The sequence below is a fragment of the Macrobrachium nipponense genome, chromosome 40 (genome assembly GCF_015104395.2).
Source record: "Macrobrachium nipponense isolate FS-2020 chromosome 40, ASM1510439v2, whole genome shotgun sequence".
NCBI lineage: Eukaryota > Metazoa > Arthropoda > Malacostraca > Decapoda > Palaemonidae > Macrobrachium > Macrobrachium nipponense.
In genome coordinates this window covers 55,785,193-55,802,560 of record NC_061101.1, presented here as the reverse complement: position 1 = coordinate 55,802,560, position 17,368 = coordinate 55,785,193, and the positions used below count along the sequence as shown (strand labels likewise).

The 17,368-nt window shown below is 39.9% G+C and overlaps 1 protein-coding gene across 1 annotated transcript in view; it reads right to left on the bottom strand.

Annotated features, from left to right (window-relative positions):
• Positions 1-17,368, bottom strand: part of LOC135212167 (T-complex protein 1 subunit zeta-like) — a 39,203-nt gene that overhangs the window by 4,657 nt on the left and 17,178 nt on the right. The window contains 5 exon segments of the mRNA XM_064245594.1: positions 3,860-4,115; positions 7,242-7,459; positions 7,896-8,105; positions 8,317-8,496; positions 9,597-9,660. Of these exon segments, the coding sequence (XP_064101664.1) occupies positions 3,860-4,115; positions 7,242-7,459; positions 7,896-8,105; positions 8,317-8,496; positions 9,597-9,660 (928 nt within the window).

Here is a 17,368-nt window from a genome sequence, read left to right as displayed (position 1 = left end):
AGGATATCCCCATTCCTCATTGCTAACAGGGAATCCAAATCAACAGTGCAGCTTAATCTAGCCAAAGCTGCATCTCCTCATCAACAGGATACTAGCCCAAACATTGGCACTTAAATTTGTCAAGTACGCAATGGCTTTGGAACCTGATTGTAGCAATCTGATAAACATCGAGTCATCCACTACTTTTCTCGTTACTTCTGAGGATGCAATTTTTGCCACTGCTGTTGACCAAAGGTCTAACCAAGAAGCAGTCTGAAAGATAGAAGCTGTTGCTTCCAAAGTAGCAGCCTCCTGACAAGTCATCGAAGGGCATTCCATCTTAACTTGATCCAAGGTTAATCCAGGTTTTAACCGTACAACATCTGGTTTAATTTGTTTAGCTGGCAAAGGAACCATCGGTGTCGTATAACATTTCCTATATTTCATCAATGGAGGGGAAATAAACTTAACGATCTATTTGATCTTGAGGAATTATCCTTTCCCGCAATCCGTGCATTTACCTGCTGTAAAACCGACTCCGCATGACTTGAGCAAGGTAATTCATATGACACCTTCGTATCATTTTTCAATCCAAATACCATGTCGATTCCCGGAGGAAGCATACTGGCAGGTGTCTCCGTGCTACTCGAAAGGTTATTGAATTGACGAATCAAATCAACCACCTCCGCATACGAAGCCAGAAACTCCTGGTTTTCCCCTTCCTCCGGTTCTAACTGTGTTCAGCCGCAGGAGAAGCTAGCTCACTCCTATCCGCTGACAAACGTTCGGGTGCGTCATGGCCGTCCGACCCTACGACCGCAGCATCTTTGATCTCTGATGGCTCAATCTTGAATAGTCCGTAGGAGAACGTGACAGCCTATCTTCTCCTCTACTCACAGATCTAGAGCGAGAATCCCGTCTATATCTCCAAGATGAAGGTTTTCTCGAAACCTAGGTAATTTCCTCTCTATCTCTATTAGTATCATCTCCAACGACCGTCGGGGAAGTCGGGCTTGATCTCTCATAGAATCCAACACACCTTCCACCAGCGTATCAGAAGAGGTTACCAACTCTTTATTATTCGACCTTTTAATGGGAGCTCTCCGGCACGTCTAATAGGAGTTCCAACAGATCCGGAAACCATTCTGCCTTCGGCCATAAAGGCCCTACCAGTCATTTTGAGGTTCTGAGACTGCATTACCTTGTTCAGGACCTGACGGATTAGGCAAAATGAAGGAAATGCGTACATGTCCAGATTGTCCCATGGGTGTTAGCGCATCTTCTGCTACTGCCTCTACGTCTAGGACTACTGAACAATACACTTCCAACTTTTTGTTGTACCTGGTTGAGAATAGGTCTATGATCGGCCTTTCCCGCAATATGAGCATTCTGTCCACTACCTCTTGATGCAAGGACCACTCCGTTCTTAGGATCTGATCCCTCCAACTCAACTTGTCAGCCACTATGTTTCTTATATCTGGCTGTGATGTCTACTAAGTTCTCTACAACCCACTGATGAAGTTGAACTGTCATCATGTGCAACTGCCGAGATACCAGGCCTCCTCATCCTTTCTCTGTATCTTAAAAGGTCTCACAGGCAAAACTGGTCTGTTCTCCATTCCTTGTTGAATCCTTCACACTCATTGTTGAGTTTACCAACGGCAGTGTAGTCTCTCTTAAACTCTTTGTCCTCACTCCTGGCATCTCCGCAACAGCCGCTATCTCAGCGACCGTCGATGCTTTCGGTCATTTGGACGCCTGTAAACGACTTTGTCCGTTAGCGTTAAGCTTACCAGCCATTGTCTTCTTTACTTTGTTGCTGACCGGGATGCGACAGTCTTGGCTTGAAGATGAAGAAGAATGTACTCTTCTCCTCTTGGCCCGAGGATCAGTCACGAAGTCCTGTATCCTCCAACGCTTGACTGGTACACACTGACGTCATCAAACTTTGCGATGACGCCGAACTAGAGGAAGATGATGATGATGATTCACGTCTTTTCTTTTTGTCTTTCATAACTATCTTCTCCTCTAGAGCTTGTAATTTCTTCATGACTATGTGAACTAAAGAGTCAGAAAGCGTATTCAGCTCCGGAGGCAACGAAGTAGTTAGGGAAGCAGTAAGCTGTGACGTCATCGCGTCAGCCATGTCAGTGTGTGACGTCACCACTCTTGTAGGGAGAGACTGAGCTACTGCTGCTGGCAGCCCTGCGTGTGCTGCAAAACTACTTCCAACGTTCTGCATTGCTGGAAACAATGTTGTTGTCGTTGCCGCGGCATTAGCTCCCATAAAGTGCAGCCAGGGGGATGAGGAACATCCAATGTTGTCGGGCCCTGGTGGAAGCATGACGCCATATAATGAGACAGCACCCCCTCCAAGGTTGGTACGCCTGGTAGGCCTAACGCCAACCACGTTCCTTCCATTCTCTGCACATCGGGAGCCGACACCTTGAACAAAGATGGTGATGCTCCCCTTCTCCCTGCTGGGAATGACAGAGCGCAATTATGCGTAAAATTACCCAAAACCCCTCCTGGCGTTTCCAAAAATGAATCGCTAGAAGAAACTGACAGAGTATGGGAAATATCAAAAGCAGGTGATGAAACATAAGGAGCAGTCTGGTGTAACGCCGATACAAAAGAAGCCGACGACTCTTGGTCATCCAAAGATGGCGTCGTCTCCTTTCTTTTGTACTGGCCCTTCCCATAAAACTGTAAACACCGATGTTAAAAATCTTGAACAAGGAAACCCACTCCCTCCAGGACATTTCCTTTGTCTCTCTTCAGAGAACCCAAAGAAATTTCTGTTGATGAAGCAAAAATCTCCATCACACAACGTACACACACCTATCAGATCACACCCACACTAAGAACACCCAGAGAAAGAAAAAGTAAAAAGGGAAAATATGAATAAAATTGGGCAAACTAAAACCGGCTAAATTTAAAACAGATAGAAATTAATCACGTCTTATCTTAAAGGTGGTAGGAAAGTAACTGTCGGGTCACGGGGACGCCAAAGGCAATCTAGGTACTACATAACCCGTGACCTGGTATAGATGCCAATAGTCCCTGGATCTCACAAGTTTATTATTAATTCTACCGGTTTCCAGCTTGGTGCTAGTATTATCCTAATGTTAAGACCGAAGGTTTGTTTCGTATATGAACAACTAACTTTTGAACACATTAGCAATAGAAAAAAGGTGAAAAGGGGGACTTTTCGGGTTGGCTGGAACGAATGATCCAGATTCCCTTTATTTCTTATGGAACGGATTAAGTTCGAACTTTGAGGTACTACTATACATCTTTAAGATGTCAAAGGAATGATGTGCATATGCAGAAAGGGTACTTGCCATGTAATTTGAGCACAATTGTTCATTATTCCAAAGTAGCACAACCAGGTAAACAATAAAAAAATAAATAAATAAATAAATAAATGAATAAGATACATTTTTCATTTCCTTAGTGAACAGGCCAAATCATTTTTTCGAAGTACAAACGGAATACAAAAATTAAATTGGACAGCAAATTGAGATAGTACTCTATTACTGTAGGTTGCTCTGAAATATAATACAATAAGAAATTAATAGAGTTCCAAACTTACTTTACTGTAGAGCAACTGCACTGCCTTACAAAAGACATATTTAGTTAAACACTGAAGCATCACCCAACACACTCCTTCATAACTTATAAAACAATAAAAAGGAGGGAGGATGAGTACGTGGCAATTCTAAATTTGTCACAGCAGATGCTATCTTGATTTGTTTTACTTCGAAAGTGGGATCCATGGAACATCCAACAAAACACCTTGACTTGTCTTATTTTGAAAGCGAGATCTGAGGTGCATACTTCCAACAGAACACAACTTGAGCAGATTAAATAAACTTACCAGAACATGTTCATATACAGCTCCAGCATAGCCTAAACAGCTTTCATCCAGATCATCAAAGCTGTTCATTGCCATTCCTCCACAAGCTAGAGCCAGCCTCTCCATGTTACGTCGTTTGGCTCTTCGAAGGCCAATGATACCTTCCTTTGCTAACATATCAAGGGACATAGGGTCAATGCCCTTCTGATTGATAACGACAAACATCTTATCAGTTCCATCACAAACTTTCTTTTTCAAGTCAATAACTTTCTTCACTCTGAAACAAAAGATGAAATATGTAGCTTTTAATTCGATCAGCAAAGCTTAAATTCTTGAGAAAATACCCACAATTAAAACACAACAGAAGCATGTTGTAAACATGAGACATGGGTTATTTAATTTAAAAAGCAATATACTGTATTTTGATATAGTACTGTTTTGTTGAGAAGGTATAAAGTTACAGAAAGAATACAATCAAATTATGTACAGGCAAACAATCCATTTTTAATAACATTTCAATAGCATGAGAACAAATGACTATGTTAAAATATAACTCATATTCTGACATGAAAGCTTTGAAAAACATCTTAATACTTATTCATAATCAAGCTAATTGATTTAGTTGGCAATAAGTCATTGCACAGTTTAACCATGGCCACTGGATCAAGAGGCAAGAGCTCTTTGACACAGTGTTCTGGTTGGCCAACCCATAATATAGTTTCTGAAGTAAACAATATGATGGGAAGACGAGGCAGCAGGCAAGGTTAGCACTTACAGATGGGCCATTGTCTGCTTCAACCTGTCTTGTAATTTTCACTTCATTTATTTTAGGGTTCTTCATATTCACTGGTTTTAATATTAATAAACAAGATTTTCAGAAGTTAAAATACCAGCAAATTGAAAACTTTAACACTGTGAAAAAGTATCATTATCAACTGGCCCAACTGTGTTGTGTCAGAACTTTTCTTGCTCATATGTGTTTCATTCTGTGTGCAAGTAAAGGTACATGTATTTATGCCTGTTGAGGTAAACTGCAGTATGCCCTTGCAGTTTATTTATATAGTATGCCACCTACAAATTTACAACTATTTACTCTTCCATAACACATTACCAATCAACAGTAAGTAATCATACATAACTGGCTGAAACACTAAACAGGTAATGCACTGTTTACTTATAAACAGAATTACATAGATGGCATTTTATTCTAAGATATTAACTTGTATTTAACTGTTTAAAAAAGTAGTAATATCTTTCTGTAATCTGATTCGAATGTGAAACATACACATTTCCTCGGCAATAACGATTAAAATTTTGTAACACTTCCTAAATACTACAAGTACTCAGGGGTTGATTGTCATACCTTTGAACTCAGCACATGTCACTGTTTCTAAAAGTTCCTCATATTCAGAGTATAGACTCGATAAACAATACATAATTATGCTGATATCCCCAAAAGCAATGTAAATTATATAAGTGTTAATCAGTAAATGTAGTGAAGTATTCATTCACTAAAGGTTTCAAACAATGTTTTATGATAGCCTACGCACTAGTAGCTTACTACATGTTTTAGATGGTGTCAAGATTTTATGTATTTTTGTATGTCATACAAAATAAACAACAGTATTGCTGTCATACATCTTCAAAGGCCCTGAAAACATATGCAGAACAAAATTGTAACCATTTTTTCCAATTAAATCAGCATGTTGTACTGGATGTGTATATGTGCATATCTCTCTCTTTGAGGACCCTCATACAATCTCTCATTTACATCAGCATTCACGTCCTCCAAACCACCTCCATTCAGATTCCCACTATCTTCCTCACTACCATCCCTTCAAATTTCATTCACTATCCCCACCTTCCAACTCTGACCCCAATACCTCTTCTATTTCTGCTACAAACCACTCGGCTCATTCACAGTTCTATTAAACTCTTGCAAAGACTCATGCATACTACTAACCACCTCCTTACTACTCCGCTCCCTTCCTACTGAAATCTCACTCACCCCTTTTTAATTCAAGTCATCCATAACACATCTCATAAACCGTTCGTACCCCAACACTAACCCTCTATCATGCAGCCCTCGCTTTTCCCTTTCATTCTCGTTCTTTACCTTCTTCCACTTTCTTCCATACTCAACCAACACTAACTGCTGATTACCCAGACCCATTTGTTCACTGACACTTGGCTCATACTTATTCACCCTAAACCATTCACTCATCATATTATCCCGAACATACTGTCGCATTACTAGAGGACCCACCCAACTGAATCCCCTTAACTTCTAGTTTCCCAAATTCCCAGCCTGATTCATCCTCTTTCGCCTACACACACTCGCCACATGACCTTCCATTCCACATTCAATACATTTTGCACGCTGTTCTTTACACATCCTAGCATAATTCCCTAGATTCTTCACATCTAGTTCCAAGATCACACTGTACCCTTGCAATGGTACAAACCAAATGTTGATCTACTTCAAATTCCAACATCCTGCTTACACCAAAATCATTCCTACATAGCCTGATGTTTTTGGTTTTGCTTCTGCTGGAAAACATCCTAGGAAAATTAAATTACTATACCGTAAACAGGTGTAAAACAGACAAGCTTCCTAGAATACCAACAATCGCCTAACAGCAATGGCGGCAAGGAGATTTTTGACAAGAGCTAAAACATTTGAAACACAACTGGTGGCGAACAGGTAAGCCAGACAGTCATCTGGACAGCCATCAGACTTTTTGTTTGAATGTCAACTTGCCTAATCGGTGCAGAGAAATAGCTAACTTTAACAGTAGGTAAGATTCATCACAAATAATATTTGTTTTCCAATTTGTAATTTTTCAAGTTTCAAAGTTTAATAATAATCTGTTGTAATACATGGTGAGAAAATGTTATTAGGTCAACCATCAATCGATATTAGAAACCTACTTTACAAGATCTCCAACATCAGCTACATCTGTTTAAACTTATAGCCACTATACTTCCAGTATGCTTTTTTTATTGATAAAAATATATGCCTCTTTAATTTTAAATCTATGCTGGAGTGATACAAATGTTTAGAGATGCATAGAAAAACCGTTTCATCATGTTAGGCCAGGCTATTTTTACCTATTAAACTGTCAAGAGCAGTCTAGGCTTGGCTAACATATACTTTGTGTGAGCGTTATTTGAATTTAGTGTATTTACAACCAAGCACACATAATAAACTAAGAGAGCAATACACAGTAGCTGCTATCATATTTGCGCCTTATGTTTCTTATAATACAGGGAACTGGGTTTAAAGTTAAAAGGGTTCAAGGGTTCATAGGGGTTTTGTTTAAGACCATGTAAATTTTCAGCCTATCTAAGAGGTTCCAGAACCTAACCTCTACATATGTTGAAGTCATTGTATCTGCATTACCTGTTTTCAATGAATTCCCTTTCTGCCGCAACAAGCTTGTCACGTTCACCGGCAGACTTGTAGAAAAATCCACTGTTGACTTCTGTCTTTTCATATTCCATTGATACATTGCAGGTTAATATATATGCATTTGTTGCTCTTTTAGGCATATCAGGATGTCGGCTGCCATGATCTAAAACTAATCCTTTCACCAACTGAGTATCCATGTCAGTTTTGTGCTGAAAACACAATACAATAAAAGTTAAAATAGTACTGCAAAGCAAGCTTTACATTACTGTACAAATATTACCCAAGTAAGTAAATGAAGAACATAATGATAATACTAATGAAATTTAAGCTTGAGCAACATACATGCTAAGCTTTGATGAAATATTTAATAATTTTAATTTACTTTGCTGAAAGTTGTTTTAATAACTTATATTTGCTAAATTTCTATAGCTCTCATTGGAAAATTAACATTGTAAATAAATATTTTGATTGGTAGTATCTTTGACAAAAATGCCATAGTGTATTCTCCCTGAACAAGCTCCCAATAGAAGCTCTAAATAACATCTATTCTGGTCATGATTCTTCAAAATGTAAAGCTATTTGATTGATATAAAATGTGGAATGAAACAAATTAATGTGTACAAAAACCTTTTGCCGCCACTATACCTGCATTTCCATGACTTCAACCATATGCAGATCAAGAGATTCCCCTTCTTTCTTTATGGATAAAACTGCATCAACACATACTTCTGTAAGTTTATCAGCAAGGTCTGACTGAACTTTAGTACGAAGAGCAGTGCGAGCAACCTGACATAAACGTTCACGGTCAAGGTTGCCAGAGATTTTAACTTGGTCAAGGACTTCTTGTGCTTTTACCTGGAAAAGAGGTGTGATAAGAATTTCTCCTCAAGAACAAAACTATGTAACAAGACATCTTCCTCTAGACTTAAAAAAAAAACTTATTTTCAAGATAAATTATACTATGCAAATAATCCTACAGCTAATCTCATAGCTCCCTAAAAATACAAAAGCTCACATTAAGCTGGCTTAATGAATCTTGAATTATAATATAATATGAAATTCATACCTTAGCCAGATCAAAGCCCTCTGCTATAAGCCTTGGATGCAGTCCATCTTGAATTTGAATATCAGCCTGTTTTAATAATTCACCAATCAACAGTACTGTGGATGTAGTGCCATCTCCAATAATGTCATCTTGGGCAGTACATGCTTTTGCAATCATACTTGCTGTAGGATGCTGGATTTGCTGCAAAACAGAAGTTCCTAAATTAAATTTCACACATTTAACAGTTAAAAAAGTAAACCTGCCAGTAAACTGAATGTGGGAAGGAGAGGGAGAGGGAGAGAAAAGCGCTGGCACCTACGAGGTTATTCAGCACTGAAAGGGAAATTAACAGTCAAGAGGTTTGAAGGGTGTAACAGGAGGAAAACCTTATGGTTGCTTTATGAATCAATTGTTAGGAGAGGGTGGAAAGCCGTAGGAAGACCAAGAATATGAACGGAGTACAGAAAAAGGAATGAAAAGGGTTTCAGCTAGGAGCCAAAGGGACACTGCAAAGAACCTAAATACTGCCTACAGTGCACCACGAGGTGCACTGACAGCACTAACCCAACCCCCACCCCAGGAGAGGGAAAGAGAAATATTGCAACAAACTATCCAAAAAATATGACATGCACCCTGCATTATTAATTTTCTCATTAAACCTACAGTGAAATAAGTGATATGTAGCTCTTCCAAAAGTAAGTACGTATCAACAATATCTTGGCAAGTCCAGAAGTCATTTCTAGACTAAGGCAGCTTGCCAAACAGTTTTATGTGAAGAGTGGACAACACCAAACTATTTTTTTTTTTTTACTCTGGAATTAGTAAGAGTAGATTTGTTCTTAAAAGAAAAGAGAACCACAATGTATTTCTAGACTAGGTAGCAGCTCACCTAAACAATTTGTTCTTATGTAAGAAGAGAGGACATTCATCAAAAACATTTATCAGAACAGCAGACCATTGTCATTTCTCAGCTCACCAAAGATTACGAGAGAGAGAGAGAGAGAGAAGGAGGAGAGAGAGAAGAGAGAGAGACGAGAGAGAGAAGAGAGGCGACGAGAGAGAGAGGAGAGAGAGAGGAGAGAGAGAGAGAGAGAGAGAGAGATATCACTTCATTCTAGACTCGGGCCACTCACCAAAACGGATCTATTCTCGTACACAAAGACGGCTTCATTTGCAGAATAAACCTCTTGGTAAAAAAGATACTACTACTTGCTCCGTATCTTAAAAATATAAATTTCCTTCTACCAAATATAAAAGAGAGTATACTATTTTCGTTTACATTTCAAGAAATAAGGACTTACCATTTCATGGAGGAGAATATTTCCATCTTTCGTAATCTTTATATCACCAGCACCAGACACCAACCTGAAAATATTTCAGTAAACATGAAAATAAATTAGGTTCAGCTTAATTCTACTGTATGCTTTCTATAAACACATACCATTAAAAGAAAAAGGACCACTTTCAAGACCAGGTTTTACTTCATGCTTGAAAATATAATAGCGGTAAACTTAAAAAAAAGAAAAAATGTACTGTACCAATAAACTGAAACTAATCACATACCGTACTTATAATACTGTAGTGATAAAGGCCTGTTTTTATTGGAACAAGTAGTATCTGAATACTAACCTATTGTTAAAGATAGCTATATCTCAGCACCAACAGGTGTGGCGACATTCAAAATAAAAATAAAAAGAAGATTGCTTGGTTGACCAGGATGACACTTCATTCACATGTTTTCTACTATGTGTTTTTTTATAGGTTTTAGCTTCATAACATATCACTAAATCATGGGAAATCTGGGAGGGGTCTACTTTAACAGTAGGTATGCAAATATATTATATAATTTCGGATGAAACTTGTTCCTTGTTGGAAGAGTGGCCTACATGCTCACCTACTGATTCGGTAGTCCAAAGTTCAATTCTCCTCTGTGCCAGCATGGAATCAAAGGAATTTACTTCTGTTTAGAAATTAATTCTCTATATAATGTGGTTCAGATCCCACAATTAGCTGTAAGTCCAGTTCCTAGGTAACCAATTAGTTCCTGGCCACATAAAAATATCTAATACTTCGGGTGTTGATTCCAAAGGGTCAATGGGACGAGCAAATAAATACTATGTTTAAAATTACAGCTAAAATCCAAGAGAGACCAACTCCAAGCTTAAGAGGCTTCACACAATACCGAGGGAAGCAAGGGTCTGTATCCTGGAAGAGCAGCTACCGTAAGTCCCTTACTATAAGAACACTATAGAACTTTATGATGTTATCTATAAAGGTAAGGGAACTGGAAATCCCTCTTGAGTGACAACAGGAACAGGAAACAAACTACTGCCTCTGCTATAAGGCCAAAGCAGCTTTTTCTTGATTTAAGAATAAGGCTGCCTAGAAACTAGAAAATCTTAAAGCCAAATCATTACAGACTAGCTGTGCCAACATGATTATTACAACATTCCGATGAAGAAGTTGGCAACTGGTGCAATGATTTATGTTTAACAAAATTACTTTTTGGCAACTGCATTAGGTATGGCTCAAGTGTGTGGTAACTGAGAAGAAAGTGATGGAGGGCACACCGTCCTGAGAACCAACCCAGTTCCCTGGCAGCACAACACACTTCCAACTGTTGCAGGGTGGTCCTGTGATTGGGACATACTGGCAGGCCTTAAGGGTACAGGCACCTTACCTCTCAACTGGGAAAGCAAATAAGAATATACACACACTAAGGGGGACTTGGAACAGTGTGAACTAGAAAGTTATCTAGGTCAGCCAAGCGATATTTTTTTATTTTGAATACTGGCGTACCTGTTGGCACTAAATATGCCTACCTTTAACAGTTGTGAAGAGTCATCCCAAATAATTAATCATTAAATATTCCTTAAATTTTATATCAACCTAGTATTAAATGAAAATGGTAATGCATTAAAAATACATAATCTACAGATTTTAAAAAAACCCGAGTAAATCTGGCAAAAAAAAGTTACTGGTAAAAGAATCTCTTGATACTCAGCACCCAAAGTTGATTTGCATAGACAAATTATCTAGGCTATCCAAAAAACAAGTGACATGTTAGAAAAGTTTAACCAATCGTTTTCTTAGAACTTTTGACATACTGTAGCATACAAACTAATGGGTCACACATTGGACCAAATGGCATTGGAATATAAAGGCAGCTCGTGGTTACTGTCGCCATCGGTTAGCGGCGTTTGTTACATATATTCATAACTGGGTTTTACATTCTGTAGGGTTTAAAGCGCCATTGTCTGGTTATTAGTTTCTTAGCCTAGGTGCCAAGACCGCCTTTAAAAAGTTATCCTTTACTTCACTCTATCTAGTAATACTGTATGTAATCTTGTATTACTATTTATTATAAAATAGAAACAAACCGATCATGTTTTGGTTCGGAAAAATCAGCTGAGGGCGGAGGCAAGATATTCCGCTGCATTTAACTCAATTCAGAGTGATTTTCTTGCTTCTATTTAGCATAAATTAATCTTTAGAAACTTTATTCATATGTGACAAGGTTATTTTTCTTTATATGAAGAGTCTTTAAGTGAAAATTGATGTAAATAAGTGAACTAGACTTCCTTAATAGACGGCACTGTTGCCTGGTTATCAGTAAATATTTTGGTACTTGCTGAAGCACCAAGAGATCCTCCTAAAATACAAACCTAACAAATATGAATCTACGTATTCCTTGGCTCTTTTAGCTCTTTTAAAGTTATGCTTTACTTCACTGTATCCAATAATAGTGTATGAGGTCTCATATTACTACGTATACAGGTAGTTGTCGACTTAAAACCACAATTGGTTACAACCAACAGGTCATAAATCGATTTGGACGTAAGTCAGCCCATGTTAATTTACCGTAAGAATATTATACTAGCCTTGCCTACACTAGGGTAATCAGTACCATCGTTACATATTGGGTAGCCTAGCCTACACTACACAGCATACTTTATACATATATGGCTAAGTAATAATTAATTTCAGTTAATTCTCTAGGTTCAATGCACATTGGCTTACGATAATTCAGTACAAAGAGAAATTGAATAACATTTAGCAAGTTAGCTTTGCGTATACGATGATGATGTTATCAGGTAACAAAATGTTGGTTTTGTTGTGCTGATCAAAACTGTAATCTTGAGTAAGATCAATAAACGTTACATACATACACTAATATTGTTCAAATGAGCGCTGGAAGGATGTTGGATCAATGCCGATTACAAACAGCACCTCAGTCGGTTGATGCCATATTGGATTTAAAACTGGCCTTGAAAATGATTATATTGTATGATACAATAAAGTTTGTTCATGCTTACCTGGCAGATATATATTATAGCTGTATTTCTGAAGTCCGACAGAACTTAAAAAAACAAAAAAAAAATTCCGACACACGCAGTGGTCGGCCAGGTGGTTAGTACCCATTCCCGCTGCTGGGAGGCGGGTATCAGGAACCATTCCCATTTTCTATTCATAATTTTTATTTCCACTGTCCCTGAGGGGAGGTGGGTGGGTACTTGATTATATATATCTGCCAGGTAAGTATGAACAAACTTTATTGTATCATAACAATATCATTTTGTTCATGAAACTTACCTGTCATATATATATAGCTGAATCCCACCGTTGGAGGTGGGAAGGGACAGAATAATACAAGGATTTTGGGAAACAAATGCATGCAGATGATTTACATCTTGGTCCCACCTGTTAGCATAGCTGACTTCGTGATTACTGTCACCCAAGTCTGCTTCTGCTTTACTAGAGTTGCCAGAGAGGTAGAGACCTATAAAGCTGGTGCACTCCAGATGATCTGTCAACGGGGGCGTGACCACAATGTGACTAGACCATATTTGACCATACCATGGAGGGATATCTAAGAAGTTAAAATAATATATATAAATAAATATATATATCACCACCTGACCAACCTAAGCCCCAAAGTTAAGGTGTGTTAACTAAGGCTTAAGAGTTAAGAAGTCGCCGTTGTCGGCGACTCAACAACTAAATTAAGAGCTCTTCCTAACCATTTCCTACAGGATAGGATGAGTGGTACTTCTTGCCCCCAAGATTGTGTCTGCAGACACGTATGGCTCTAGCGAGCAGCAGATCTCATATGCCATCTTCACATCTCGCAGGGAGTGTGAAGTGAACACAGAGTTGCTTCGCTAAAACATGGTACTCAGGATGTTGCTGAGTGCCATGCTCTGTTGAAATGCTTCCGAGGCCGCGCCCTCACCTCGTGAGCATTCAGATAAAAAGATTTCAAATCTTTGTGCAAACACATGAAGGAGCATTTTTGAAAGAACTCCTTAACACTAAAGCCAGGGTGTTCTTCGATATGGGCAAGTCTGGTCTTTTTCGGAACACTGCAGATTGCCCGAATGACTTCGACTTTCTTGAGTTTTATGTAGATAAAACTTGAGAGACCCGACAGGGCACAGGACTCTCTCTGGCTCCTGCCCACTAACTTGTGCCATCCTTGCTTCCAAGCTCCTGCCCGAGGACAAAACTGGTTTCCATTCTTAGGCCACAACGGAAGGCTTAGAGAGCACACCGCCTTGTGTTCTCTAAAGCCAAAACTTGTGACGATGGCTTAAAATCTCACTAACCCTCTTTGTCGATCTAGGGTGGTTAGAAGAAGGCCTTCCTGATCACATGCAAGAAGTTAACGGGTAGGAGAGGTTCGAATGCTTTGACATCAAGAACTTCAGACTACGTCTAAGTTCCATATTGAAAGCTTCAATCGGGACATGCACAGTCAGTCCGTCTGTACTAAAGTCAGGTGACCGACCAGTTGACCAGTCAGACGAATCAAGGACAGCAAGGCTGTACCCTGAAGACCATAAGGCACTATTCTTCGCTGAAGGATGAGTGTCTGGACTGCCTGGGCGATTCAATCTGCAAACCTTGGGGGGTGTATCAACGCAACCCAACGTCGTCAGCGAATCAACTCCCTGACGCGAGCTTCCTGGTGCCAGGCCAGGAAACGGAGCGAGGAGCAAAAAGGCGATTCAGTCCCGAAGGAAGAATGCCTGACAGTCCAACCTGGTCTCATGTTACACGATCATCGGGGGTGTATAAACGCAACCGACTTCGTCAACAAGAAACTCAGGGCTACTATATGTCGCCTGATCTCGCACGAGTGTCTGACTCCGAGAAAACAGGTGAGACAAGAAGTAGATGGTGAGCGAGTTTCGAGATTCCACAGCTCAGAAGATCGTGAAGGGCTTTGTTGTTTGACAGACGCAAATCTCTGAGCCCAAAGGCCGTCAACAACATACTTGCGTATTCTTTAATAGTTGTGACTGCCAGCTTATCCATTCTTCAGATGGAAATGGAAGACGGTAATCTTATTCCTGTCAACATCTCGATAGTCTGAACATAGTCAGACTCAGAGCGGAGAGGTTATAGGTACCTTTCGAGTTAGAGTAGACCGACTCTCTCGGAAAAGGTCCTTGGAAAGTGAACTAGGAAGGATGTGACCTCTGTGAATCCAGGATCCTGAAGGCCAACATGGGCGATCAGCGTCATTGTCACTCCCTGAGAAATCATAAATCCTCTTATTACATTTCCTAAGCGATTGAAAAAGGGGAAAAGAGACTAAACATCCATGCCCCGTTCAATATCATAGGATGGCGTTTAATGGTATCCGAGATTCCCCGTGATCGAGAATAAGGGAGCAGAGAAGAAGAAGCCTCTTCGTCCTCAACATATCGAAGAGAAGAATGAAAGGGCGTCCCTAAAGTCTCCACAACTCTCAACTTACTTCTAAAGAAAGATTCCACTCGGAAGTCAATAGTTGCTGCCGTCGATCGAGACGATTCGTACGGACTTTTGCAATCCTGTAACGAACCTCTAGAGGATCGTTACATTCTACGCCTGTTGTTATAATAGGCTCTTTCTCGTAAACTCGAACAGGGACCGAGAGAAGATACTTCTTAAGATATGAGAGAGCTGTGGAATATCAGAGTTGATCTGGACCACTGGTTCCAAAAACTCGTTTCCAGGACTGGAGGGACGACCGAATTGCTTTTACTTCTTTCAGATTAAGATCCAGGACATCTGAAACCCTATCCAGATGTCCGGCACCTCTTTCTATCACCTCAGGTGATAGACGCACTGAGAGATGTTCAGAATCATTCCTAGATCTTGAATAATATTTCAGTTTCCCGGTAGGAAAAAAACTGTGGAGGTCTGAATTGCAGTCTATTCGGGGGAAACAAACTTCTTCAGGAAGGAAATGGTCCCCAGCAAGCTCATCCATTCCCTCCCCGAGTATGCTTACTTCCCTAATAAGGCTGCGCTTTGCCTAAGCAGGAGAGCATATAAAAGTGCAATGTTGCGGTAGACTCGTAGTTCTATACCGTGTGGTAAGGATTAAGAGATAACTCTTGTTGACATAGTAAGGCAAAACGAATGCAACGTTTATTCATTCACGTAAGAATCCCCTCCAATCTTAGGCTAAAGTCCGTGATTGTAGGACAGAGATACAGTTAGTCAGTCAATCCCGCAGGAGAGACGTAACCGCCAGCACAGAGATACGGTTAGTCAGTTCAATCCCCGCCCGCCAGGAGTAGAGAAAGTAACCTAACCGCGCATGACAGCGCACGATCTGTTACTGGCTCGGTTGGACTGGAGGACAGACACAGCAGCAGCCAGCAGCTTACGAACGTCGTCTCTTAACTTTATGTCTGGGTTGCCAGCTACCCTATTCTACGAAGAAATAGGTCCGTTATTTTTTGAGGAGAAAGAGTATCTCAAGCTGGTATATTTAAGCGAAACAGAAAACGCTAAATATAGATGCGTTTGTGTCGTCAGAACACTACCATACAACGGTAAAAGATAAATCGGAAACTCCTGGAAGGCTGCAGGGAGTAACAATTAAATGTCCTTAAAATGGACCATAGACCTCTCGGTTGCCATGCCGAAGAGGTAACTACAGCAAGCGGTATATGACTTGAACCAACCAGTAGTAAAATAACGCAAGGCAAAACAAAACGATATTATATCACAATAAAGTTTGTTCATACTTACCAGGCAGACATATATATAGCTGAATTCGAAAAAATACAGATACATACATATCTGACAGGCAAGTTTCATGAACAAAACTTAGAGAATCGAAGCAGGACAGCTCAAGCTTCTTATGTTATTTGGACATAAGCGTTCATTGACGTAGTCTACAAGTCTATTTCTTGTACGAGTCTGCGAATGACGAATGAGAGCTTATTCGCTTACGCAATATCAAGTTAATGAGATGTTTGTCATGAGAACTAACCCATTTACGGGACAAATACCCACTTACTTGACAAAAACGATAGTATATTGTCAATGGGGGAAAGTCACTGAATGGACAAAACGTAATCCAGGAAGTCGAGCATTTTATTTTTCCGATTCCCGTCTCAAACGAGGAAGGGGCAAGAATCCTGTTAAGAGACTGGGCCTTATCGCAGGTTTTTAGAACGACGATGTTCAATTCGGCAGCGTAGTCCCGACTAGAAACTAACCAAAATCTATCATCTGAAAACCCTTTCAGATGGGCTAAAAAGCTTGCAAAATTATCCTGGAAGAGGAAGAAACTCTCCAACCAGCTTCCTCTCCCGTATCACAACTAATGCCTGCTAAAGCTTAAAATTTATTGGCAGTATGGCAAAGGAAGTCCTGTCTTGCGCTTTCCTGAAGAGGTCTAACTTTTTGATGAGTGCCTTTGCAAGAATCCTACTGAACGTTGCCGAGAGTCCTGACGTGCAGGACGTCGAGCCTTTACATAACCCGTAACTGCCTTATCACAAAGTCTTGACTGCGGTAGAGAAAACGAGATCTTCCCTTGAGCTTTCTTAACTCCATCCACCTTTGCGAAAAGCAATATAATATTGACAGAGACCTCTTGAATTCACGAAACCCGAGGTCTTGCTGGGTTTCGAAGACGAAGTTATCTGTTCACTTTAAGCTTCCTCCGAAGCACTGCTTACTTCACATTCTTGAGGCTCAAATCTTAAACAAGAGCTTGAAGAGTTCAACAGAAACATTCAGCCAGGAGACAAACCTGGCGTGCGATCGTTTTTAGGCGTCCATC